Source organism: Labrus bergylta, chromosome 18, assembly GCF_963930695.1.
Source record: "Labrus bergylta chromosome 18, fLabBer1.1, whole genome shotgun sequence".
Classification (NCBI taxonomy): Eukaryota; Metazoa; Chordata; class Actinopteri; order Labriformes; family Labridae; genus Labrus; species Labrus bergylta.
In genome coordinates this window covers 21,099,065-21,126,243 of record NC_089212.1, presented here as the reverse complement: position 1 = coordinate 21,126,243, position 27,179 = coordinate 21,099,065, and the positions used below count along the sequence as shown (strand labels likewise).

The 27,179-nt window shown below is 39.5% G+C and overlaps 2 protein-coding genes across 5 annotated transcripts; both read right to left on the bottom strand.

Annotated features, from left to right (window-relative positions):
- Positions 1–2,322: 2,322 nt before the first annotated feature.
- On the bottom strand, positions 2,323–8,266 carry manea (mannosidase, endo-alpha). 4 transcript variants are annotated; one of them, XM_065966625.1, is made up of 7 exons: positions 8,006–8,265; positions 7,884–7,906; positions 6,591–6,706; positions 6,109–6,504; positions 5,591–5,700; positions 5,379–5,455; positions 2,323–3,387 (listed from the first exon to the last, which is right to left on the bottom strand). In XM_065966625.1, the coding sequence occupies exons 4-7, from the start codon at positions 6,422–6,424 to the stop codon at positions 2,754–2,756; spliced, it is 1,137 nt and encodes a 378-aa protein (XP_065822697.1). In that variant the 5' UTR covers positions 6,425–6,504; positions 6,591–6,706; positions 7,884–7,906; positions 8,006–8,265; the 3' UTR covers positions 2,323–2,753. The 4 variants fall into 4 exon arrangements, with proteins under 4 accessions (XP_065822697.1, XP_065822695.1, XP_065822696.1 ...); XM_065966623.1 differs by having other exon boundaries at positions 6,109–6,706; positions 8,006–8,266; XM_065966624.1 differs by lacking the exon at positions 7,884–7,906.
- Positions 8,267–10,787: 2,521 nt separating this feature from the next.
- Positions 10,788–26,785, bottom strand: LOC109987581 (serine/threonine-protein phosphatase PP1-beta catalytic subunit). The gene is made up of 8 exons (XM_020638695.3): positions 26,643–26,785; positions 20,405–20,536; positions 14,700–14,930; positions 14,290–14,394; positions 14,086–14,157; positions 13,673–13,824; positions 12,682–12,816; positions 10,788–12,562 (listed from the first exon to the last, which is right to left on the bottom strand). Exons 1-8 carry the CDS (start codon positions 26,692–26,694, stop codon positions 12,458–12,460), a joined length of 984 nt encoding a protein of 327 aa, XP_020494351.1. The 5' UTR covers positions 26,695–26,785; the 3' UTR covers positions 10,788–12,457.
- Positions 26,786–27,179: the final 394 nt, after the last annotated feature.

The following is a 27,179-nucleotide window of genomic DNA, read 5'->3' as shown; positions in this document are numbered from 1 at the left end:
AGTTTTGTGCACCAAAAAAAAACGCGCAGAATATAAAATATACGCGGGGAGGATGATGCTGGAAAAATGTCACATTCAATGGAGAAAAAAAACAACATTTCACATAATCGCCCGGTGCACTAAGACTGTATGTGGAGAAATAAAGAGCAAAAGGAAAATGTGAAATTTCTCTGACATTTTTTTTAATTAGCTCGTGAAGATTTGCTGTCAAACCCAGGTAACCTGCCGCTGCTCATCCATGGGGTGCAGAGGAGGGAAAAAAAAAAAACCACATAGCCATGCATTTCACTCACCATCTCGACAGGCGTGAGTCAAAATAGACCTTTCTTCTCATTTCCTCCAGAGGTCCGTCGCTTCCCCCCCCCCCCTTTTCAAAGACACTTTGCAACGTACGGAAGATGCGGATGCGTTTGGAATAAAAAACCGCGTCTGTCCGCCGTTTTTGCAGCAAAAGATCCGGATGAAGCTACATCCATCGTCTTGACTCCACAAAAAAAATGATGGTACCTTACTGTAGCAAATGTGCGCCGATTCTGCCCCCCCCAAGTGATGCACACCGACGCAGAATATGATGGCTGCAAAAAAAAAAAAAAATTGCAAAGATAGAAAAAAAAAAAAAAAATGTGCAGCTACCCCGTCAGCCTGCACGTTAAAATCATGGCTCGGTGTGTGAAGACGCCATGTATGCTCAGGGATGTGATGCGATGTGGAATAATTCCCTGCTGGCTGCCCATGCGCTACCTTGCTCTGTTTACCGTCAATGCAGCTGCAGGCTGTGGCGGAGCTCCAGTGTGTGCGCGTTTCAGCGTGTGTGTGTGTGTGTGTGTGTGTGTGTGTGGGGGATGCTGAGATTCAGCGTTAGAGCATATTACACTTCAATCATCTGCTCAAGGTTCTCATTGAATAAACAGGTGATTCATTGCTGCTGAGAGGAAACACGGACCAAAAGGTTTCCCCTCACTTAGCCTGGCTCCACCGTTTATCCAAATAGTAGAAAAACTGTTTTTTTTTTTTGTGTGGTTTTTTTTCGGTGTTAAACCACTGGCAGCACTGTGACCGCCTGTCAGTGGTGATACTGCAACACAACCACTAATTGTATCAAGCATCAGTTAAGTAATTCATGCCACATTTTTACTCCTATCACTGCCTTGAACGACAGATTGATGTCTCAGTATACGTAGGGTTGGTTTCTGATTCTACAAAGAGGCACTTGAGCTTCCAAATGTGTCCATTACGGCACCATTAAACCAGTTATGACTATGAGCTCATTAATTAATCATTCAAAAGGGACGCTCAAGCCATTCATTTTTGCACATCCGTTAAGTTGGGGGACTTAAAAGAGACAAGTGAAGTTGCAAAAACCATTGGATACTCCAACAGTGCAATGTTATGTCCTTCATTAAACCATTGTGCTGTATGTTAAAATACTCTGATTTTCTTGATGACCGCAGCAGAAACATTTGTATTTACAATGTAGTAAATGAGTTTTTGAACATGCAGGACTCAGTACGTATACATGCAGTTAGAATAAGTCGATGTATTGTGTTATAGTCCGGCTAAATCTGGACTTTTACAAATACATGTGAGCATGTTAGACCGACTGAAACTGTACTGAATCGAATTTCTCAAAGTCGGACTTAAACACCTTGATAACACAGTAAGAGATCAATTTACTCTTAAGAGCCTCTTATTGAGGCATTAAATATGCCTCAATAAGACCCAAACTGGTCTAAGGCTTTCTGCCCGTGCTGGGCTTCTACCCGGAAATGGAACATGATTTGTGCTAATTAAATGATCTAATCGAGCTTTAAGTGTAGCTCAAATTAAACTGTGCATGAAAAAGTATACTGACTGTTGTAATGCAAATATTAAGTATGCTCATCTGAACTGGGAGCTTCCTTTTTCAGAGCTCATCGCTTTGCAATCTGGCAACTTTACTGTTTTGAATCACATGCATTCCCTTTCAATGAGTAATACTACCCTCCCAGGTGATATTGATATGAACTTGGTATTTTTAGCTCATAATAGTGACACAGATTAAAAGTTTTCACCTAAAGGAAATCTCAAAGAAATATAGGAAGAGCGTGAAAGTGACACATTCACAAAGAAACACTTTGACACCATGTACCATTCTCCATGTGGTCAGAACATTCAAGAGAAGGTCAACTTTTCTACAGGCAACATAATCTACTTTTGTTGTCAACATGATTCATCTCAGATTTTAAAAAGTGACGTGACTTTCAAACAGCAGATCTATGTTGTGTTTCTCTTGTGCTGTTTTTTTAGACTGAGTCAGAGATGGAAGCAGAATGAGGCGACAGCTTTTCACCGGCAGACTGCTTTGTTTATTTGTGTCTTTCACTCTTTTTTCTTTACAGGGTGCATCTGACATTTCTTTCTATAAAGGTTTAATACAGTCACAGATTACAGGAACACCTGAACATGCCTTTCCACAGTTTCAGCCGTGCACAGTGGAGACGGTGATTTATCATACTGATTGTGTTAGAAATCCAAAACATGTTCAAGGATGTGTAAACAAGAAAAATTAAACCAATTAATTCAAGTGGAATGAAATCACATACATCACCACAGTCCAAATAAAGACAATCTGGTCCACTTTCCTGCAGCTTTGTCAATCATTCAGGTGAACTCATCTAAGTGTTCAGTTTGTTGTGCAGTCTTAACTTAATTTACTCTTCTTGTTATTATTTTATACCACCATAAATAAACATTTGCTATGGCTTACAGCCGCATCATTCCTGCCATTTTCGTCGCTCACCCCCAAATATGGCAGCCCACTTGCGAGTTATCTCTAGGTAGATTGCAGGTTTATTGGGCAGGTAGTCCAGGTAAACAGTCAGGCTTGTTTTAGGAGTCGCCATCTCAATCTGAGTGCCCTCGTGCCATTCGTTAAAAGATGTGATCGAGATGAAGTCGGGACGGGCTTGTAACGCAGCACTCAGGGAGGTTTCATAATACTTGCCGTTGATGCGGTTTCGGGTGTTTTGGAAGTTCCAGGGTCGGATGCTCGTGTCTATGTACCCTGGACCCACACTCGGGATGAATATCAGGTTGTTGTCTTCGCAGAATGCTTTAATAGAATCCCAGTTCTTCTGAGTGGATCCATAGGAAAAGCCATTAGTGGCAAAGTAAGTATACAGACCATCAAAACCAGCAGTTAGGATGTCCCTCTTGTGTTTCTCTTCAACCAGCAAAGCGATGAAGATGGCATCATACGGCGTGTCCCTGATGCTGTTACTCTCGGTGTGTTTGAGCAGCTTGGCCCATTGCTCAGAGTTCATCAGATACGAGTCATACACGTAGAAGAGTGGGAGCAGCTTGCCAGTGTTTGTCCGGTACTTGAAGAAAGCAGGGTGCTCTCCGTATCTGAGACGAGGAGATAAACAAGATCAACGACAACAAAGACAGCGTCACTGGAGTAGAAGGAAGGGATCAAACATGATAATAACAGATCAGTTAAATGAATCACAACAGAATGGATACTCAACGATCTTCAGGCTGATATTCAGTGGGTACGGAAAGTATTCAGACCCCTTTACATTTTTCACTCTTTGTTTCATTGCAGCCATTTGCTAAAATCAAAAAAGTTCATTTTATTTCTCATTAATGTGCACTCAGCACCCCATCTTGACAGAAAAAAAACAGAAATGTAGAATTTTTTTGCAAATTTATTAAAAAAGAAAAACTGAAATATCACATGGTCATAAGTATTCAGACCCTTTGCTGTGACACTCATATTTAACTCACATGCTGTCCATTTCTTCTGATCCTCCTTGAGGTGGTTCTGCTCCTTCATTGGAGTCCAGCTGTGTTTAATTAAACTGATTGGACTTGATTAGGAAAGGCACACACCTGTCTATATATGACCTTACAGCTCACAGTGCATGTCAGAGCAAATGAGAATCATGAGGTCGAAGGAACTGCCCAAGGAGCTCAGAGACAGAATTGTGGCAAGGCACAGATCTGGCCAAGGTTACAAAATAATTTCTGCAGGACTCAAGGTTCCTAAGAGCACAGTGGCCTCCATAATCCTTAAATGGAAGAAGTTTGGGACGACCAGAACTCTTCCTAGACCTGGCCGTCCAGCCAAACTGAACAATCGTGGGAGAAGAGCCTTGGTGAGAGAGGTAAAGAAGAACCCAAAGATCACTGTGGCTGAGCTCCAGAGATGCAGTAGGGAGATGGGAAAAAGTTCCACAATGTCAACTGTCACTGTGGCCCGACGGAAGCCTCTCCTCAGTGCAAGACATATGAAAGCCTGCATAGAGTTTGACAAAAAACACATGAAGGACTCCCAGACTATGAGAAAGAAGATTCTCTGGTCTGATGAGACCAAGATTGAACTTTTTGGCTTTCATTCTAAGCAGTATATGTGGAGAAAACCAGGCACTGCTCATCACCTGCCCAATACAATCCCAACAGTGAAACATGGTGGTGGCAGCATCATGCTATGGGGGTGTTTTTCAGCTGCAGGGACAGGACGACTGGTTAGAATTGAAGGAAAGATGAATGCGGCCAAGTACAGAGATATCCTGGAAGAAAACCTCTTCCAGAGTGCTCAGGACCTCAGACTGGGCCGAAGGTTCACCTTCCAACAAGACAATGACCCTAAGCACACAGCTAAAATAACAAAGGAGTGGCTTCAGAACAACTCTGTGACCATTCTTGACTGACCCAGCCGGAGCCCTGACCTAAACCCAATTGAGCAACTCTGGAGAGACCTGAAAATGGCTGTCCACCAATGTTCATCATCCAACCTGACAGAACTGGAGAGGATCTGCAAGGAAGAATGGCAGAGGATCCCCAAATCCAGATGTGAAAAACTTGTTGCATCATTCCCAAGAAGACTCATGGCTGTACTAGCTCAAAAGGGTGCTTCTACTCAATACTGAGCAAAGGGTCTGAATACTTATGACCATGTGATATTTCAGTTTTTCTTTTTTAATAAATTTGCAAAAATTTCTACATTTCTGTTTTTTTTTTCTGTCAAGATGGGGTGCTGAGTGTACATTAATGAGAAATAAAATGAACTTTTTTGATTTTAGCAAATGGCTGCAATGAAACAAAGAGTTAAAAATGTAAAGGGGTCTGAATACTTTCCGTACCCACTGTATATATATTTTTTAAAGGTTGATTTTGAGGTTTTTTAATATTTTATTTACAGATGGGACAGTGGATAGAGTCTGAAATCTGAGAGAGAGTGGGGAAAAAGCGGGAAAGGAGCCACAGGTCAGATTCAAACCCGGGCCGCCCACTTGGAGGTCTTTAGCTTCTGTAAATGGGACGCACCCACTAACCACTATGTGCCCAGAACCCCAATCAGGCGCTGAAATTTGAGCGAAAACAGCAACACTTACTTGTTTATGATGTATTTGACATTAGTGAACATGTTGACTTCATCTCTTCCTTTGTAGGGTTCGATGTGGAAAATGACCTGATAACACATCAATGACAGAAACAGAAAAGGTTTAGTTTGGAGAATAATCTGTACTTTGAAGGATATTTGTACATCTAACTTTTAGTCCAATACTAAATACAAATCCAAACTCACTCATCTCCTGATACAGACCTTAATGTGGTATTTATGTGCCACTTCCATCAGTAAAGGCACCAAGGCATCTGTTGGATCACCGTTATCATCCTTCATGTTCGGAGGATACCAGGAAACAGCGATGACACCTGAGAGTAAACGTACAACAGGTAAATACATAAATCCAGGACCAGAGAGAAAAGAAGACTCAAATAAATGTTCTTAAATGTAATGAAAGATTATTCAGACACTGGAAATACAATGCAGTGCCTGTGCTGAGTACTGATCCTACACTGGTGCGCCTTTTCTCTGAGTTTACATGTATGTAAAATAACATGAAGGCATAGTGGGGTCTGCCTCTCGACACCTTTAAATAACTAAATTAATGCAACAAGTACAGACACTAATTTTCATAATGAAACTTTATATAATGTAATTTGAATTGGTCAATAAGCATCCAAAGATTCAAAGAACATAGCACGGGCCAATCACAAGATCACAATACAATCATATCTGTATAAAATGGGCCCTTAACTGAAGTTTGGGCTCATTCTTACCAATGGCTGCTATGCGCAGCTGCTGCATATGAGCCTCAATGACAGAGGGATCCTTGGAGCTGTAAGCCCCTAAAGAGGGGTAGAAGTTGGCCCCGATGTCATCAGGTGGGATGTGCCTCCCCTGTGGATACCCCTGAGCCACCTTAGAGTCCCAGTGTGGCAGCTGAGGATGGTCCCAGTGGATGTATTTCCCATCAAACTTGGGGTTCCCATACCACGTGTAGTAGAAGACGTGGACATAGTAGTTTGGAGGAGGGAACTTCCTCAGTGTAGCCTCCAGCTGAGCATCTTTTCCTGGCTGAGGAGAGTCATTCATTTTGTTCTGCTCGGGTTTATGGTCATCTCTCTGGACCTGTTTGAGCTCCACGCCATCAAGGCTGCCGAACGCAGAGTCCTCTGGTGTGAGCGACTTCAAGACAACTGTTACTATGAGCACAAGCAACACCAAAGTGATCAACGTAATGCAAAATTTACGTCTGAACCTCGCCATTCTTCAGTCAGTGCTTGAGGCTTCCCACGTTTCACTGTTCAGCCTGAAGTGATGGATGCTTGTCGGACAGGATGCCATCGAAGCTTGGTTACAGAGTTTTTGTTTAACCTGGAGGTTTGAGGAAACAAGAGATGTAAGTGTTTTTCAACTCTGGTTCAGTTTACTACACACACAGCAAGGCAACCAGAAGGGTAAATCCTCGATTGAGGGCTTGGTTTGAAAAAAAATATTAAAACCATATATCTATTTGTAGCTGATCCAGAACGCTGCTGCTAGAGTCCTCACCAAAACCAAGAAAATGGATCACATCAGTCCAGTTCTGAGGTCCTTACACTGGCTCCCAGTCTATCAGAGAATAGACTTTAAAATCCTCCTGCTGGTTTTATAAAGCACTTAAAGGTTTAGGGCCAAAATACATGAGTGACCTCCTGATTAATTACCGAACCATCCAGACCGCTCAGGTCGTCTGGGACAGGTCTGCTCTCTGTCCCCAGAGTCAGAACCAAACACGGAGAAGCAGCGTTCAGTTTCTATGCTCCTTATATCTGAAACAAACTCCCAGAAAACTGCAGGTGTGCTGAAATTCTCAGCTCTTTTAAATCCAGGTTGAAGACTCACCTGTTCACAGCTGCCTTTCATTAAACAATTTAAATAAGATTTTAAATTTCAACTCTGCACTGTAACTTTGAACTCTTTTTATATTTTTACTTTATTTATTTCAATTAATTTCATTTGAATTATTTCTATTTTAACATATGTTCAGATTGAATAATTCCAGTGATTTTCTTCTATTTTTACTTTATTTATTTCAATTAATTTCATTTGAATTATTTTTATTTTAACATATGTTCAGATTGAATAATTCCAGTGATTTTCTTTTATTTTTACTTTATTTATTTCAATTAATTTCATTTGAATTATTTTTATTTTAACATATGTTCAGATTTAATAATTCCAGTGATTTTCTTTTATTTTTACTTTATTTATTTCAATTAATTTCATTTGAATTATTTTTATTTTAACATATGTTCAGATTTAATAATTCCAGTGATTTTCTTTTATTTTTACTTCATTTATTTCAATTAATTTCATTTGAATTATTTTTATTTTAACATATGTTCAGATTGAATAATTCCAGTGATTTTATTTTTTTTTTTTTTTTATTTTTTTAATGTTCTATTTTAATGTTTCTTTTCTTTCCTCTGTCATGATGCTTTTTGCTGTCTTGTGTGAAGCACTTTGAATTGCCTTTGTTGTTGAAAATGTGCTGTATAAATAAACTTGCCTTGTATGTTTAGGGCTTTGGCTCTGAAAAACAAAAGGAGTGCTTAGAAAAATAGCATATGTAGCATATACTGCTGTTAATCGACGCCTATAGACAGAAAACAAGCAAACATTCAACTCTACCTGCATTGATGAACTTTGGACTTGTCAGCAGCTGTGCAGAATAACAGAGGTTACACATGGTCACTTTAATCCTCCGTTACTAAAAATGTAGCGTGTTTTAATTTTAAACTGGCTCCGTTTAGTCGTTAATATTTATTATTTCTCAAAGAAACAGCAGAACAGCTTGAACGAGTATTCATTTATTATTTACACTGCATGAGACGAGACGAGACGGAACCAGCACTTCTGGTTCAGTTGCTTATCCCGGAAGTTAACATAGGAAACTCAACCAATGGCGAAGGTGGGACCCACCCTACTCTGCCTCTGATTGGCTGGTTGTTGTCGTTGGGTTAGAGATTCAACGGAAAGTATTACAGATTGTAGTATTTTTTTTAAAAACTTCAATTTAACCCCTCAAACACATACAACTGAACCTTTTTATCCCTTGTTTTTATTTTTAAATATTTATTTCCTCTTATTTCACTTTTAATTCCCTCTAATCAGATGCATTTAACATGATTTCAGCGGTGTAACGTACAGCATGGACGTGATATGTTAAATAGGTAATTTATTTGTTGTATACAATGACATCTGTAATTGTTTTCTGTTGTTATGAATAAAGGGGAAAATAGTAAAAAGCAGTGTGATTGCTTACGGTTAAGGTACAAAGATGTCGTCCCGCAAAATATCACAGAGATGTAAACAGCTCTACTACGCATGCGCAATGGTCGTGACCCATTCATGTTGTGTAGGAGGCTGATGTTTTCTTTTTTTTTTTACTTTATTAAAACTATCTTCATCCTATGTCTTCATCACGTTTATGGTACAAACAAATAATTCAATCAGATTGTTCAGATATATTGGCGTTAAACATACAAAAATAAAAACAACAATAACCAACAGGTCTGTTTATTGATAAAAAGGTCTGTATAGACAGAAAAAAGCAAGAGTAAAATAACAGCACAAGAGGTTTTAATTGGGTAAAATATTGAGGTGACTGCATGGGTTCATTGTTTTATTATATTTTTTTGTGAGAGGATTTTAGATTTGAGAGTATCTGCAAGTATATTTTTTAACTCAGTTTGTTCAAACATAAAATAAGAAGGTAATTTCTCTGAAACATATATTTTGTGAATATAGAATTTGGCAAAGATTATAAGAACATAAATGACATACTGTTCATTGCTGTAGAAGTTATGATTGTTAAAAATTAGGAAAATGATGTTTCTCTCTGTTTCTCGCCTTGCAGCGGTGAAACTGAGTGAGAAACTTTTATTTACAGTTTGTGATGAGAAGGAAAAATGTCATCCTTATCCATTTGGAAACGTATGTAACACAAACATCACCTAATTAAAAAACACCTGTAAATAAATTGCAAAATGCTTTATAAGCCTCTGTGTTTCATTATGTTGCATTATTTCAAATAAAAACATTCTAAGCGTTTTCTTGTTTATTTTGTAGTTTGCTTACATCGAATTCTGAAAAGAAACAACACTGGAGCTCAACTTCATCAACAGGAACAATCTGTAAGTTAAACCAAATGCTAACATATTAAAGGTGCACTGTGTAACTTTGGTAGGGAAATATGAAAGTTGGAGAAGTGAAACAATTCTATGTTTCTGAACTAAATACACAAACTCAAATTCAAAGGAGAAAATGGCTCTCTGGAACACTGATTGGAAAAAGCTAGCAGGAGCGTAGCAGTTTCAATGTTGTGGGCCCACCAACAAAACTTTCCTCTGAGGAGAGTTTGAGTATGGAGTTATGAACATATACCACAGAATCTGTCAATTTCACCAACTTTCCCATTTCTCTACAGAAACTGCATCTTTAATGAAGAGATATATATATATTTTTTTGCAGCTAAATATCTCTTGGCTACAAAATATGTTTTCTTTTCAAGGAGAGAGAACAAGATCTGCTTGCTTGGTTGATTTATTTTGTTAAAATGTTAATCCATCTGCCTTGTCATTTACTTTTGAATTATTCAACTTTCAGACATTGGCAAAAATTACATCAACGTTCATGCCAATATTGAAACATTTCTTTGAATGTTAATTAAAGTCCACACTTGATTGAAAAACTCAAACTCAACATTATCTACTTAGACAGACCGATGTTGATGAAGGAAGAATCAAACCCGCGAAAGTCTTCTAGGCGCAGAAGGAAAAGGTCTCTCTCCAATGATATGCTCTTCTCCCTGAGTGCTGAAGACTGGGATAAGATGCTGTTTGAGGAAGTGGATCAGCAGGTTTGTAAAGACAAGCTATTTCATAAGCAAATTACACATTACAATGTTCCATTTTAATCCTCCATTGTTCACTATGTTTCATAATTTACAAATCAAAATCTTCCCTCAGAAGAACTCTTCAGCCCAAGTACAGAACACCATCATCTACTACACGCTCCTCTGTCTGAAAGTGGGACTGTGGGTCGCCTTTGCTTGGATCTTGTCTCACCTCCACCTGGGTGCTCCATGTTTTCTCCTGCCTTTGGTCCTGTGGTTGTATTCAGAGCCCATGCACACGGCTACAAAATGGGCCAGGAAGCGTCTGCTGGCCAAAAAAGTCACACTTGGTGGAGTGACAGAAGTACATAAATGAAAGATCAGTAAAACACTTCCTTTTCCTTCTGCTCAGCTTATTAATTCGACACAGAAACACACTAATTGTATATACCGTAAACTTGTCTAGAAAGATTTCATTTAATTTTGAGACACGTGTAGAGGGAATTGTTATTTTTTGTTGAGAAAATAGAGACATCATTTAAACATTGACTTCTAGAAAAAAAAAATGGCAACAACTTTGGTTTCCATCCATTTTATTGAATTTGTAGACTTTCCAACAAACTTGTACAAATTGCAAAACAGCTTTTGGTAACACCGCTTTGTTTCCTTCTTATTATTGTCATCATTATTAGGAAATAAATTAAGTGAATAAAAAGTAAACAATGTGAATAGAGAACAAAGAAATACAACAGAAAAAAAAAATTCCACAAAAAGCAGTAAAGAAGAAAAAAAAGAGGCAACTGTTGTCCGCAAAGGATCAACTGCATCTTGTTAAAGCCGTCAACCAGGCTAGTCGCTGGTTAGTCGAACAGTCAAACTGAAGAGCCCATCATGAGCTCTCTGGTTTGAATTCTGCATTACTCTTTTTAACCACCAGGTGGCATCACTATCACATAGGAAAACTGCCTGGTCCTGCCACACACTCCTGACTCCACCAGCCTTCTTACAGTGAAGAGGTTTGGTGATGCGAAAGAAGTAAAGCTGGCATTTATGTGGAGCAATTTTGAAGGTTGCATTTTGTTTATTTTAAATATTTGGTCTCTTCACACTGTACACACTCAGATAAGTTACACACTTGAAAAAACTGCAACATGTGCTGTTAAATATGTTCATTCCTTTTTTATTGAATTTTTTTTTTATCCAGAGACAAGTAAACGGTTATTTTGTAAGCACTTTTAGTACACCATGAATGTGATTTTGTGTGCAGGTAAATAACTGACCATTGGTACCAGTTAATTGCCTGAGCATGGATTTTTTTTCTTTCCACTGGCACAAAATGAAAAAAAGCATCTCTCTGGAACTGTCACTACAAATCGAGATTATGTGGCTGAAATTTTCTTGATGAGAACTAATAATAAACAGACCCAGTGAAAAAACTGTCAATACCAGCCCTGTGTGCAAAGTGGCATGTGTTTGTGTGGGTGTGGAGTCGAGGCACAGGGAGGCATAACAGAGGGGAGGAATCGATGCCCAGAGGGCGTTGTGTTGTCGGGTAGAGCGTGTCCACTGCCAGCAGCATCTGATTTAGCCTCTACATTTCATTCACGCCAGTCTCTTCACATTCTTTGCTACTCATGGGGAGGAGCACTTTTCCAAATGGTTAAATATAGACAAAAAAGTGCACCACAAACCGAAAGGTTCACCGCACATGCTGCATTGCGTTTCAACTGCTGAACATGAGAAAAGTTATTTGTTGTCCGTGGATTGGGCACTGCAGGGAAACCTCAGTCTCATCGGAATACATTGGAAGAAACTCTCTACTTTCTGAGAGGTCAAGGCAACAAAAACAAAACCAAAAAGTTCAATCTCTAGTTTGAATTCCTCTAACTCAGTCGCTTTGCCTCTTTATACAGAAGGCCTTTCCTTACACGACACAGAACCTTGAAAAACCTCAGATAGCGTTGGAAGTAAAACGACAAATCATCCGTTAATAATATCAAAAATTCCAACAAACAGGCAAAAAAAATTAAAACAGATTGGTCACAGCAAATTTATGTACACAGACACATTAAGAAAAGAGCTGTCAGTGGAGTTGGGGAAAGGGCGGTGGAATAAGGGAGAAAGGGGGAGAAAGATTTGGGCAATTAGATAAGCCCTGTGTCTTCGCTTTACAGGGGAGTTACAGGGGTTGCCAGGATGGACAGGGTGAGAAGGGGAGAGGAGGGGGGAGAGGGAAGGCTGTACGTTCACCTCTTCTTTGGGGCTTGGGTGGTGCGGGGTGGGGTGACAGGCCGGCCAGAATTTACACCACCATACTGGTACTTTGCCTTCTTCTCCGAGGGCTTTAGGATCTTTAAATAATGACACACAAACACAGACATGGAGAGAGGAAAGACACGTATGTGAGTGTGTTTTTCTTTTTCACATGCACGTCAAATGATCCAGTGTGTTCCTTTAGTTTTAATACTACCTGGAAGGAGCACATGAGGGATTCATCAACACTCATCATGCCGCCTGCATTGTCGAACTCCCCGCAGTAGTTTGGAGCAGAGAAAAGTGTGACCAGTTGGCGTTTGGCAAAGAACTCGTATCCATCCTCCACAACCTGTGAGAAGACGCATGACATTATTCATCCGCCTACATCGATCAATACAAAGAAACATCTCCAGCTCGTCTCAGAATCCTTTTGCTATCATGGTGGAGTGTACAAAACCACCTACACCTCAATCAATACAAAAGAGCTGAAATAGCTGTTGCCAATTCATTTCAATCCTGGTAACTGTTTCATTTGGTCAGCAGGTTCTCAGTCTCTGCTGGACATAAACACCTCTATGATATCTGAATGCTGAGTAAAGCCCCGTGTCCACCTAGAGTTATTTCTGGGCAGAAAAGCACTGGCTGTGCACTTGGGAGCGCTTGCATGAAGTGTTTGTGTGCTGAGAAGAAAAGCACTGCACGTCCCTCCCGTCTCTATGACAACAGTTTGTTGACCACAGCGACTGTATGACCATCATAGCTCCGTTACTTTTTTCCTATGTTTTTTTTTTACTTAAGGTCGTTTTTACCCTAGTAGACACGGAGCAAAGAGGATATGGGTACAAGACACGATCCGTAGGAGGAAAAAATAAGGGGAATATCATACTTTATTAATCTTCAATTGAGAAAAGACATCTGCGCTAAAGAAAAAACACTAGGTGGACACAAGGCTTAAGAGTTTAATAAATGATGCCTGGGGAAAAGAGATCAGAAGGTCTATAAGTGTGTGGTTTACCTCTGGTATCTGTATCTTTGCATGAGTCAAAGTAATTACTTATGCCAAAGTCACACAAACTAATAGAGGCCAGCGTTGTAAAATTGCACAGGCAACCATTTTTGAGTAAAAGCCAGACACAGAATTCTTTTAATTGAAATGACCTTGCTATTCATCCTTTATATCCAGTTCTCTACACCTTCCAGATTACCTGGTGGGCTCTGCAGATGAGGTCCAGGTCGTGGCGATTTAGGAATTTGCTGACAACATCTGCCCCGAAGGTGAAGGAGACCCCACGGTCGTTCTCTCCCCAGCCTTGTACATCCTTATCGGGGTCCGACCACAGGAGGTCACACAGCAGGCCTGAGAGAAGAGAGATGGAAAAAAAGGAACACAGATATCAGGAGAGAGTGGGAGGGGGAACATGTACAGGAAGAAGTTTGTCAGAAGTCCAACTGACTTTGTTGATGTAACGCAGAAGATTACAAGGTGATTTTCTTGTAATAACCATTCTTTAATGATAGGAGGCTATGTGATGTCATATTAAGATTCACTTTAACACCAGAGCAGGCGAAGGATGAGCTTACACCTACATTTATGCAGACACATATTCACACACTCTACCTGTATCAGGCACATCTGTTGGCCTCATGATCCTGCGAATCTGCTCCATCGACTGCAAATCAGGCGATAGCCCTAAAGTAGAAAATCAAGCAGTTACCTTAGTTTGAAGCTACAACAACTTACTTTTCAAACAAGTTTATAACAGGTAATAAAGGTTTCCTTTTTGGGACATGGGAATGAAAAAAGTACTGCAGGTGTTCTTACCTCCATGGCAGCAGAAGATCTTCTCATCAATGATAGCAGCGATGGGGAGGCAGTTAAAGCAGTCAGTGAAGGTCTTCCACAACTTGATGTTGAACCTGCGCTTGCCTGGTCGAGGAATAAACATGTGTTTTTAGAACCAAACAACATATGAGCTTTCTGTGAATGTATTAGGGCTGTCACAACTTTTCTCCCTCGATCATCTCCAACTATCACACATCAAAAGACAAAATATGCAAAAACACTCCAAAGATAACAGAGTTTTTTGATGACAGTGAAGGTTTCCATGGTTGATAACTGCATTGTTAAGCAGCCAAATAATAAAATGTATTAACTGGTTGTTCCCCTCCAGATGTATCCATAAAAAAGCCCCATGGTATAAGGTGGGATTGTTTCCACAACATCCTACTCACACTCGTCGTAGAAGCCGTAGATGCGGTTAATGGAAGCACACTCGTGGTTTCCCCTGAGCAGGAAGAAGTTCTCTGGGTATTTGATCTTGTAGGCCAACAGGAGGCAGATGGTTTCCAGTGACTGTTTCCCTCTGTCCACATAGTCTCCCAAGAAAAGGTAGTTTGCCTCTGGAGGGAAGCCTCCGTACTCAAAGAGCCTCAGCAGATCTGTGTACTGCCCGTGGATATCACCTGAACAAGGGAGGTGAGGAAGGAAAAGGTGAACAGAGGTAGCTAGTTAGAGTATTTTTTTTTAAAGTTCAGCCACAGAGACAGACTGCTTTACTGCACCACTACAATCAACAGAAAGTGGAGCTGCTAAGATATTAAAGGCATTCAGACGAGGTCATGAAAATATGTAAAAACATCATAAAAGCAAGAGCAGGACTAAAGAGAAAAGCAAATATTTGTAGTTTTTCAATCTCCAAAGGACTATTCACCCATCCACACACCAACTCCTGTCCCATTGAATCCATGTGATATGCAAAAAAAAACCAGATTTGTAGGTTGGTGAGGATTTATGGCTGGGTCGAGAGCAGCATGCCTGGAGATAGACACACTAAATGAGCCATTACCACTGGCTCAGATCAATGCCATGGCCCCAGGGAGATGAGCTACCCAGGGAGAGAATGCTGGCAATCCAGGTTAATCATGTAAAAGGAAAAAAAAAAACAGAGGCGCATACACATATCCACACAAACTAACTTGAATGTAACAACTCTCACAGGATTCAAGGTCACTCTTGTCTCTTTCTGTTTTCAGTCAAGCAGCAATGTTCCGGAGCTGCTCTAACCAAAGCACAGGATCTCAGCAGGGGGGAGCGTCACGTTCATCACCTAGCCAAGACCTGCTTCCTTTTTTAATCCTCAGCACCAACTTAAAGACCTGCTCTACTTGGGCTAAGTTCTCCACACACACACGACTGCAGGGACAAGCCAAGGCAATGATCACAGGTTTTTTGGTTACCAAATTGAAGGCAAATTCAAACTATTTATGGCAGTGATTCAACACAAAATGGCAAAAAATACTAATTAAAATGAAATAAAAAGGCCTTCCCCAGCTGTGCAGCCGTCCGGCCCTTGGATTAAAACCACAGACAAGAATTGGAGATTCGAGTCATGGCTGGAATGATTTATTCTATTTCCTGGTGCCCGGCAGTATTTGGAGGCACCAAAACCCAAACCACAAAAGTGCACCAAACCTTTTTGACAGCAGGCCTATAGTTATTTTTGCCTGTGTCTCAGGATGGCAGGCAAAAAGGCACACTTTTTCCCCACAAATGAATGACTAGGAAGGAAGAGCTCTGAATGTCTGCATTATAATTTATGCTCACATTGTGCGGAGCCAGTTGAGCTTTGTTTTACCATCCTTCATTTTCTTTGCCCAGGACACGCAGCCCCAGTTTGCCAGCTGAGTTTAGATACAACTAAAGGCAACAACCAGGTCACGAGGCCTGAAAACTTATTTGACCTTTGTCATTTGTTTTTATCTTTACATTTTTTCTGAGAATGTCAGAGGGAGATAGAATTAATTAGTTTTTCCAAAGATATGATGGCCTCCTCAAAATAATGTCTTATTTTGTCCCACACCCCCAAAAGATATTAAGTTGACAGTCACTGAGGTGTAGCAAAGCCACCAGGAAACAGTTATATAGTAAAAATCTACAGAGCTTGAAACTGATCTTTTTCTAAAAGAAAAACACTCAAGGTAAGTTTCAGCTCAACGAGTCGCTGTGATGAAATCATGAAACCTTTCAAAACTTTGTAATTATAGAACTTTGCAGAAGTTTTTTAAACTTTATTAAGACTATTCAAACAAATGTTCTTAACATCAGAACTAATTCAGCCATAGGATAGCATTATATTCACTACAACATCACAACCTCAAGTGTGATCGTGCTTTTAACCTTTCATTTGGGTACAACAACTATAACTTGAACTTTACAAACTGGATTTTTTCCCCATGAAGGCAACACAAACATTTTGCTGCATGCAGGCTACTTTGTGTGTTATGTATGTCCACATGTTTTTGCAGACCAGCTACTTTGTTTAACATACATCTACATGTGTGTTTCAGTTTATTATGCAATCATGCTTTGGTGTCCTGCCAATATTATTGTCCAACCAGTTTTTTTTTTACAATGATGTTGGCATACAATCAATGAGTTGGGCTCTAATTAAAGAAATGCATGTCTACATTAGGAATTGACCGATATAAGATTTTTGGGGCTGATACCTATATCGATATTGGGGAAAAATCTGATACTGTTATATTGGCCGATATCTTTTTTAGCTCCATCTTTGATCCGTAGAAATGGATATACGCATTTATTGAGTTGATCCCTCAAATGCAGTTATCAAACACTTGTGGAAAAGATTTAAAATGAATACAAGATGGTCACTCAACTGGAAAGTAACCGAACAGATACGTGCATCAGCGTGTCTAGTGTAATTCAATGATACTGAAATTACTAGTAATATCAGCGTACATCTGCGATAAGGTTAGCCAATACCAATAGTCACTTGATATTCTAATATCGGCCGGAATTATCGGCTGGCTGATTAATCTGTCAGTCTTTAGTCCGCCTTGCTTATACCCGGGCCTGAAGACGCCTCAAAGCTACAGATAGCACATTCAAACATGTAATTACTTATTTCAGCGAGCCAAAGATTCTTTTTCATTTTGGCAGCCTGAAGCCAATACATGCTACACAACGTTCTTAATACACACACACACACACACACACACACACACACACACAATAGTTTAAACCTTTACAAAAAAACAACCGGACACCAGTCATTAAACAATTAGCCTTGCTCATTTGTGTGTCAGTGTGGTCAGACCCAAAAAAAATACTTAAATGAAGGAATAAAACCACTTTTGGATAAAAGTGTAGACTTGGCAACTTGGAGTGTTATCACTGCAGAGACAGTCAGGGGGAGGTCAACTTTATGACCACATGCCTAACAATGCTGAGCTATGACTCAGTAATAAAACCTGGATGAAATGGATCATAAAATAATATTCTTTCACTAAACTATTACTCATCTTTTCCGTACCTGTTTCTGCCGGTTCACATTATTATTTATTTTCCGCACACCGGCGATGTTGACTGTCTTTGGTCAGTTTTTATAAAATGTATGACTTTGCTGCCTGCTTCTATTTAATTGGCTGTCTGTTTATAAATGTCTGCTTTTTCAGAAAGGTCACCTCTGGTAAAGTTTACTCTAACGACCCTCGACTCTGCACTAAGCGTTTCTGCATGACTGATTGCATTTGTGAGCATTCAGTCCCCCCCCCCCCCCCCGCCCGTCCCACTACCAGGAATTTTAGGACGGCAGTGAATTATTTACTCAGCATTGCTTTTGCAATGTCAAAACAGTCCGACAATAGCAGCCAAAGAGATGAAGGGTTTTTAAAAGCAGAGAGAAAGGAAGACAAATGGAAAATGTTATACCTGAGGCCAATGTTCTAAATGAGCCAGACTTTTCTGAGAAGACAACGCAACATAAAAAAACAAAACGTAATGATATTTTAAGGACACAGCAGTGAACCATATGATCTTTGTTGCCATGCTCCTATGCTCTGAAGGCAAAAGGCTAACAGACACTCACCATTAGAAATGAAAAAAACAATAACATAGAACATCTAGGATGCAACATTAATCTCATTATTAGTCTATCATGGGAGTAATAAAGCTGTGCTCATGCCTGACCGCATGCATAAGACAATAAGCTGTCGAGTACACATAAACGTAACATCAGCGTGAGCAGCATCAATGGGTAATGCTGCTGCTAATGCTGTTCATCATGAAGACAACACTTTGCTGACAAGCCGACTGTCAAAACCTGACTGTTCAGAAGTCTGTGTTGCTGTTTGAGATGGATTGACGCTTGCATTTAGATTTTGTTTTGTTGTAAAGGACCCACTGACTAACTGGGGCAGGCAGGTGGGCCAGACAAATGCGCAAAAATACTAAATGGAAAAAAATATATAAACACAGTATTATCTTTTATCTGTTATTTAAAACAATAAAAACAGATGCTTAATTGCAAGATATTGGAATATCACCTTATGGACATAAATAACACTGAATCAGTGAACGTCAAACTGAGGAAAAACATAGATAATGTGCTGGAATACTTACTCAGAGACCCAAAATAACATGAAATACAAACAATTTAACAAACAACGTCAGTGTAACAAACTACCACTGGCATTACACAGTCAGATTGATGTACTTCTTAATCCTCTTCGTCTGCACACAGTTTATTTCAGTCAGTACTTGCACTTACAAAGTCATTTGAGGCATTCTATTTGGACTCTGACTCTCAAACTGTAAACAAAGACTGCATGTTTGTGGTTTTCCTTCAGCTAATCCTACAGGCAACAAATCAATCACGCTTTGCGCTAAATTAGTAAGGTCCTATTCTGAATGAAGCACTTGGTAATTATGCAGAGAATTGTGATTGCAGGGTGCTCTTATTTTAGCAACAAAATGACTGTCTTGTAGCGCATTCGCACAATGAGGATTTGAATATCATTATCGTAAACAACACTGTGTCTGAAAATCCAATTTTCAAAGTATCCTGTTTGAATCGATGTTAAAGCCAAACAGTGTCAAAGCGGCCGGCTCGGGCAAAATGATGCTAGTGGCATGAAGGTTAACATGTGAGAGAGAGAGAGAGAGAGAGTAAGTACAGAACCTGATCCATTTGGCCTTCTGAATAATGAAAGGCGTCCACTGTTTGGTCTTTATAGTCGATGCTGGTGCTATGAAAGCTGCTGTCATGGGGTTAAAGGCAAGTAATCAGTCTGGGGTTGTATGTTGAGCAACAAAACAAAGAAAGGGAGACAAAGGAACCTTACATGGTGGCGGTGGCGTATAACACCACCTCACACTCATGCATATTTCAGTCATGTGTTGGGGTAAGGTCTATAGAGCTGAGGGCATGTGAGGCCTTTAAAAAGTGTATTAATCAGACCAATGTCATGTTGATAAACGGTAAAACCATTTTTTTTAATTGCTCACCACAATCACATTGATTACTTATGCAAATGCACATGTTATGCTGCCATCTGATGTGACAGTAATAGGCCTGCAATACAACCATCTCAAAGTAAATGTGTGTGGGAGGGAAGAGGAATGAGGACAGCAACAAATGAACCGTGTGTAGGCCTGAGTGTATATGGGAGCTTGTGTACGGTATTTTCAAGGACTGCCACATTAGACAGCTCAGAGTTGTTTGCAGCTTCAGCACTACACTGCACTGCACGGACCAGATAAAGCCTGTGGGAGTGTGCAGAGATGTGCAGCATAGCAGCTAGAGATAGGGATAGTGTGGGTTAGCATTCCAAATGTTGAGAAGAAGTTTGCTTGTGAACTGCTTTGCTCCAGTACTGTCTGTACAGGTTATGTTTGCTATATACTTATGCGCAGTCTGTGTATACATGTGTGTGTGCAATCTCCCCTATATATGTATTTCTTTAATATGCAGAGAGTCACAGTGACTCATTTTCTGTTCCAGGATGAGGTTATGGGATGGGTTACCCACTCTGGCTCAGTTCACACGTACTTTGGAGGAAAAGACAAATTTAAAATAAAAAACCGCATGGTGGGAGCATAATGAACTAAAATAGAAGCAGTGATGTGCAGCACTGACCACAGATCTTCAGAGGGGCCTCGAGCTCCAGTAAGATGGGCTGGCTGAGGAAGATCTCCCTCGATTTAATGCAGAGGCCCCGCACCTCAGCCTCCGTCATCTGGACAATCTTCCCCGGGCGACATCCCCGCACTGGAGAGGAGAGAAAGGGATACCGTCAGTGCAGTCAACAACTGTTATCATCACTGTCAGTCCTCACGCAGCAGCTCCAAAAACCTCTCCCCAACACCATCAAGTGAATCTCTTTCAGGCCATGATACAATGTCTTTTTACCCTAAGGGGAAAGAGAGAAAACACTTACAGCGGATTTACAAAGCAATCATAAAATCTGATGAAGTGTGGGTGTAATGACTATAGCTTATAGCTGCTTACTTTCAGCCGTACTTAAGAAGCCCACTGCTTATACTACGAGAACAGCTTGCATCTTCTGCAATGGTGTGGGTTTATTGGCTGTGTATTTGCACTGTTGGCTTAAGCCAACTTTAAGGCATTTTGCCAAAGCTTTTGTTGCAGATTTTTCTTGTTGAAAGGAGGAGTAAAAATTGTATTCGGTGGCTACCGTCAGCAGCTAACAGAGTCAGAGATATGATCATGAGATTAAACAGAAAAAATGCCTCCTAGCTTATGATTCTTTGTGGCTCCTATAAGACAGAAGTTAAGTTCTGTCTCACTTCAATAGTCTGCATTTTATATATCTGATACTTGTGGTTGGTTTAAGATCTGAACTGTCTTGTGAAAAGATGGGTTTGTTTAAAAGAAAAAGCAGCTAGAGCTAAAGGTAAACAAAGGCAGAATTCAAAATCCTTTACAGGCTAAACAAGGTCTTATACTTCTTGTTTTTCCAAAACAAATTTAAAGTTGTGATATCAGGTTTTGAGATTCACTGTGGCCAAATGTCCTGGTGTCACCCATGACCAACAAGTCTTATCTACAGTTAGCCTTTGGTGACTCAAAACTCTGGTCCAATAAACATCCACATTCCTTCACACTAGGGTTATCAAAAGCTGGGGATTGAACAATAAAAAAAGGACCTTGAGCAGATGTAGCAGACACACTCATATAATAACTGAAAACTGCTTCTTCATGTTTGGTTGCTATTTGGGCATTTTTTTGTATTTCAGAAGTAAAATATGTTAATATTATGTTTCAGCATTATTGATCAGGCTTTTAATGATTTTTGGGTTGTTTGGGGGCAATGATTTGGGGCGCCTGTGGCGTAGTAGTTAATGTGCGCGCCCCATGTGTGGAGGCTGTGGTCCTCAAAACCTAAAAAAAAAAAATCAACTTAATACATAACCATAGAAATATATTTCTATTGATTCTGTCAATGTCTTTTCTCATATGTAAAACTGCAAGGAGGGCTGTGTTAAGATCTGTTACTTGTACTGCTGTTATCATAAACCACATTTGTCAGCTTGGTTTCCCATGGTCCCAATTACCTAAAATAATCACAGTCAATCCCATTTTTATCTCTAAATTTAATTCTTGAAGTTTGTTTTTAATTAGTTGATTGGCAAAGTTGATAATAAAAGAATGTTCTAAGCATTTATATTGGATCTATCTCAATAAAACTGATAAAATATCATATCTTATCTATACAAGATTACAGTGATTAAGCTGTTAAAAAGCTGTATTGGAACATCCCCAGGTCTCATGGTGTCAATATAAGTGCCAATGTTTTTTTTAATGCTATATTAAGTAAATGGTATTGGACCACAATTGTACTGTACAGTGAATTTAATTTAGGTTTCAGTCTGACGTCACAAAAAGCAGATAAAGCTCTAAGTGGAGATAAAGCATTGCTGACAGAAACAAAAGAGATGAAAACATCCATGACTGAGGAATTATGTAATAACTAACCATGTTGGTATTGCCTTTCAGCTAGACGCCCACACAAGATTCCAACAAAAAAAACAGCTGAGCCAAGTGAAACAACTGCATGTTGGTCTGGATGTGAGTTTCATGAGTGTTATGGTCTTACTGGCAAATTAGGAGGCAAAACAGCGGGATGTACAAAGCTGATTTAAAGTGGTATTGATGAGAAATGCCTGAAGATTGGTATATATGCATTTGTGAAGACATGCATGCTTCTTACACACTGCACTCCCTCACTGCCACAGACTCATCATTCATGAAATCCCACCAAAAAATCTCAGAGAACTGAGCAAAGCAGATGAATATGGATCATCCCAGATGGTGAATCTGAGAGACAGAAACTATTCTAGGGTGGAACCAACCTTAATGAAGTGCTGCTTTACACCATCACTTTTTCCTTATCATCCATCTACTATATGTGCGCGGCTTCATATGGTGTGAAGCATGAAATTGCAGCAGCAGGGCTTTTCACTCAGAAGCCAGGCCTCATCAGAGCTGAGACAGTTAAGCTTGGATGCTTAGCTGCTCGGCTTTAGCGCTGAACCTTTCACTGTTTGCACTTTCAATGGGCTTGCACTTTTTGAAAGAGATTATATACTTAAGATCATTGAGGGGCAAAGGCTAAGATGTAGCAATGACAAGGATTTGCAACCATCAGACAGACACCATATAGTCATTTGTGTGTATGTGTGTGTGTGTGTTGGGATTTTGTGACTGTACATAAGCGTGGAGAAAGTCACAAAGTGTCCTGTCAGGTTTTAATTCCAATGAGTAAGCATTCTCATTGACTCTGGGATTTTCCTGAGGACCGAATTTTTTCATTCAGCAACACTTACAGTCAGCTATAATATGATGTTAGGATGCAAAATAAAGGCTCAAGGCCTTTCCAATGAACTGGTTTACTAAATCAGCACCCGAGAGTTTTTAATCTGTTGGTATCGTTACTCTATGCTGACCGCCAGCAAAAATCTCTGCATGTGTTTAAAACAGAAAATAAGGGGTTTGTTGCATCGTAAATAACAAACATCATGAAAATGTAATGTAATATCTAATGTATGATTTAGTGATTTTCCTCTTTATTAATTAACTAAATCAACGGCCTATCATTCAACTTCAATTTTGTTTAACACTTGCACTACAGGGCTGCGTTTGTAATGGTGTTGGCTGCACTCGTGGTGCAGACAGAGTGTGAGTGTGTCTCCATTTTATACTGGCTGTGGTGGCAATGGCACCAATGAAATGCTGGTGGCAAGCTAGTATACCTAACTGCTGATCCAAAAAACTGATTTTTCACTGGCTTGAAAAATCACCTGTTGGACGAACTCTGATCAATTTTCACAGACAAAAGTTGAAAAAAAAAAAAGTGTTGGTAGTGTGAGAGTCTTACACCTGCTCAGTGTCAGATCAGAAACATGCATGTTCCAGTGACATATCAAGGCGAGCGACTACTAAAACCATTTAATTACATTAAATAACACACACCTCGTTTGAGACACAGACATAAAGCATTACACAGAAGTAATGGAAAACACAGACTCTGCAATCTGCTAAGTTGTTGTTTTTTTTTTAAAACACTGGCCTCTCCCTCGGCCCTGAATTTTACAATCGGTGCATCTCTGATCAAAACAGACAAACGAAACCAAGAGTTAGACGCTGGGAAAAGAAAAGCTGGTTCTAATGAAAGTTTTCTTTTAAACACTTTTGAAAGGCAGACTTTGTTTTTGTTTTTTTTGTGAGTTGTACGTTGAGTTAACTTTCATTAAATCCTTAAGAATAAGTTGTTCTTTCAGGTAAGATTGAGGCTTAAAACCTGGATGCAAGAATTGATCAAAACTAATCCATCCTCTCTGTTATGGCAAAAACATCTCACCTACAGAAGATGGTGATTTATAATGTAAATTAATCACATTCCTTCATGATTCACATGTGCTTGAGTCTTACTGTTGAGTAACTTCACACCAATATATCCAGAGCTGAACACTTAGGTGTGAAAGTTATGATGGAGCAATGACATCCAAATCAATTAGTCATGTGTTGTTTTGAGCATAAAAAAAAATAATATAAAAAGGACTAGTCGCCATCTGGCACCACGGAGATCACAGCTAAACCGACAATCTATGAAAGAAGTCCAACTTGTATTCATCACATGAGCAACATAATCAACAAGTCACCACAGTCTGAGGGAAATAACAAAGAGAACACAATGTGTGAAGGATCGACGCACTTCCCCGCTGAGAGACATTTTGTCTCACCCACAAGAGTAGAAAACAGACGACGAGCTGTTGATTTCAATCTAATTTCACCACTTGACAGCGATATTTAAATTTAAAAACAGAAAAAACGAGGAAGAATTTTCAAGCCAGGACTTTTCTAAAGAGAAACCTTCATATATTAGTGCTGGCATAGTTTCTCATGCCTCCACAGATACGGGTGGAAAGTATGCCAAGGACAGCTGAATCTGCCTTAGTGGTCTGCTCTGACTCATTGGAGATCTCACAAGGGAACAGAAAAGTCCTTGCCTTCTCTTAAGCAGGTGGATCACCAACACAAAACGAGTCTTTCATTTCTCTTTCTCTGCCAAACACAAAGTCTGTTCCTCACACAGCACACAACACGTTTGTTTACCAAGTATGAACGCAACAATGTGATAGTGAGGACAGCAACACACGACGTTGTCCTATGGCTTATCTTCAAAAGAGTGTGCATACAAACATTTCTTTCTTATATCCTCATTTTGCAAACCTTCTTTTAGGGTTTTGTTATTCACTTGAATCAACAAAATCAGGACAGGCATTTAAAGGAAATGTAAAATCTCTGAATCATAAACACTGAATCATAAGAACAGTTTCTTCCCCCAGGCTGTCACTCTGATGAACGCTAAACAGTCACAGTGTCAGACCTGTCGCGGTGAAATGACTCTAAACCAACCGTCACTGTGAATATACACATATATATATATTATTTAACTTAAATGATCAACATACGCACACTTATGTAAATACTGTAATTGACCCATCTGTCACATAACTGCATTTTACTTCAGCATCTTTTGCACCACTGCACTGTTTCATGTTTAGTCATGTAAATATTAGTCTTTTCTTATTATGTTTATTGTTGATATTTAATGTTGTACTAGGGCTGGGACAAAAACTCATAACTCGATATTGTTTAGCTGAACGGCGATACTCGATACATATCCGTATGTATTTTATTAACAGTGAAAACACATGGAAAATTAAAATACCTGTTTGTGAATTTAAAAAAAAGTAATATTACAAAATAAAAATGTTCCTTAAATACAATAAAAGAGAGAGAGAGGAGGAGCAGGGTTAAGAGGGACAGACAGTCAGTCATCATCAGTGAGATGAGAAAAAAGTTACCTGGCACCTCTGTAAGGTTATTTTAATGCAACATAAACTATATCCATATTAACGATATTGTCTTACCCTATATCTTGTTTGAAAATACATCGATATATCTTAAAAACTCGATATATTTCTCAGCCCTATGTTGTACCTGTACATAAGAGAGCACAGTTCACTGAAGTTAAACTCCTTGTGTGTGTGTGTGTGTGTGTGTGTGTGTGAGCATACCTGGCCCAATAAATCTGATTTATAGGCTACTGATCAATCAACAACACCTGCAAGTGCAAACCACGAATAAGTGAGCCACAAATTGAGTAAACAAACAAAAACTTACAACCTTCTCATGTTTGTTTGGGTTAATTGATACAGATATGCAACACCATGTGATGTGTGAAAAACCCATTTGCAACTTACATTACCCAGTATATAGAGTAAGATTTAACCATGCAGAGAGCAGGTGATTAGGTAGAAATCTGTGTTTATATCGTATTTTATCATCATAAACTTAATGTAACTTAATTGTAGCAGTTAAACCCGTTTTAAGCAATGCCACATCAAACACAGGACAGCACCTCCTCCTCAGTTACACACAGCACTGGACATTAAATAAAATATAAAATGAGGCAGAAAACGACAAAAAAAAACCTCAGGCAGAAAGTTCAAGTCAACATTCAGGCAAAGCCCACGGCACAACAAAAAAACAACAACTTGGAAAAGAGTAAGGTAGCTCGGCTTTCACTGCGAAAACTGAGAAATGTAGGCGTCCACCGCTGAATGTTTATAAACACGAGCAGCTAACAGTTAGCCGGAGCTAGTCGGGGGGAGGGGTGGAGGGGGGGGACGCACCGTTACTATTGGCAGCAGTTAGCCCCGACACCGCTAACACATTCCCCGCTGCGCTACCCGAAACTCAACCTTCAACCGGACACTGAGAACAACGAACAGAAAACAACATTTCTCATTAAAAAGACTATTTTTTTTTTAAATAAATTGCTCACCTTCCAGAAGACGAGAGATGAGGCTGTCCACGTTCAATTCACCCTCCGCCATCTTCAAACTGCCGCTGTTGTACAGTGTTGGCCGGTTCGATTCCCCCCTGCAGACACCAGGGGGCGCTGTTATCAACAACACAATAGCCGTGTATCATAAAGGGGTAAACACACTTTTATCCACCTGTGAATATGATTTTATTCTCGCTTTAAGGCGGTTAGGCAGACCTTTTTTTATTATTCTACAGTAACCTATATCCAGCATATAATAGAAGACATTTAAACCTTTAAACTTTAGCCTGAGTTGCATATATCAGATATCAAACTATTGTGGGCTTATGTTTTTCATTTTGTTGTATGGGTGGGATATGTTTGTATATATGTGTTGTGTTGTGTGCTGGCTGCTGGAACACCTACATTTCCCTGCTGGGATGAATAAAGTATATCTTATCTTATCTTTAATAAAGTTATTATTATTTGTATTATTTTTGAATTTTATTTGTACGTGTATATGTGTTTATATATGTATGTATGTGCATTTGTATA

Coding starts and splice junctions, on each gene's coding strand:
- manea (XM_065966623.1), bottom strand. CDS start 6,598: ATGGCGAGGTTCAGACGTAAATTTTGCATTACGTTGATCACTTTGGTG. Junction 5,701..6,108: donor GCTGCGCATAGCAGCCATTG/GTAAGAATGAGC, acceptor GTTTACTCTCAG/GTGTCATCGCTGTTTCCTGG. Junction 3,388..5,378: donor GTCAAATACATCATAAACAA/GTAAGTGTTGCT, acceptor TCCTCGTCTCAG/ATACGGAGAGCACCCTGCTT.
- LOC109987581 (XM_020638695.3), bottom strand. CDS start 26,694: ATGGCGGAGGGTGAATTGAACGTGGACAGCCTCATCTCTCGTCTTCTG. Junction 14,931..20,404: donor GGCCCCTCTGAAGATCTGTG/GTCAGTGCTGCA, acceptor TCCCTTGTTCAG/GTGATATCCACGGGCAGTAC. Junction 14,395..14,699: donor CTACGGCTTCTACGACGAGT/GTGAGTAGGATG, acceptor TTCCTCGACCAG/GCAAGCGCAGGTTCAACATC.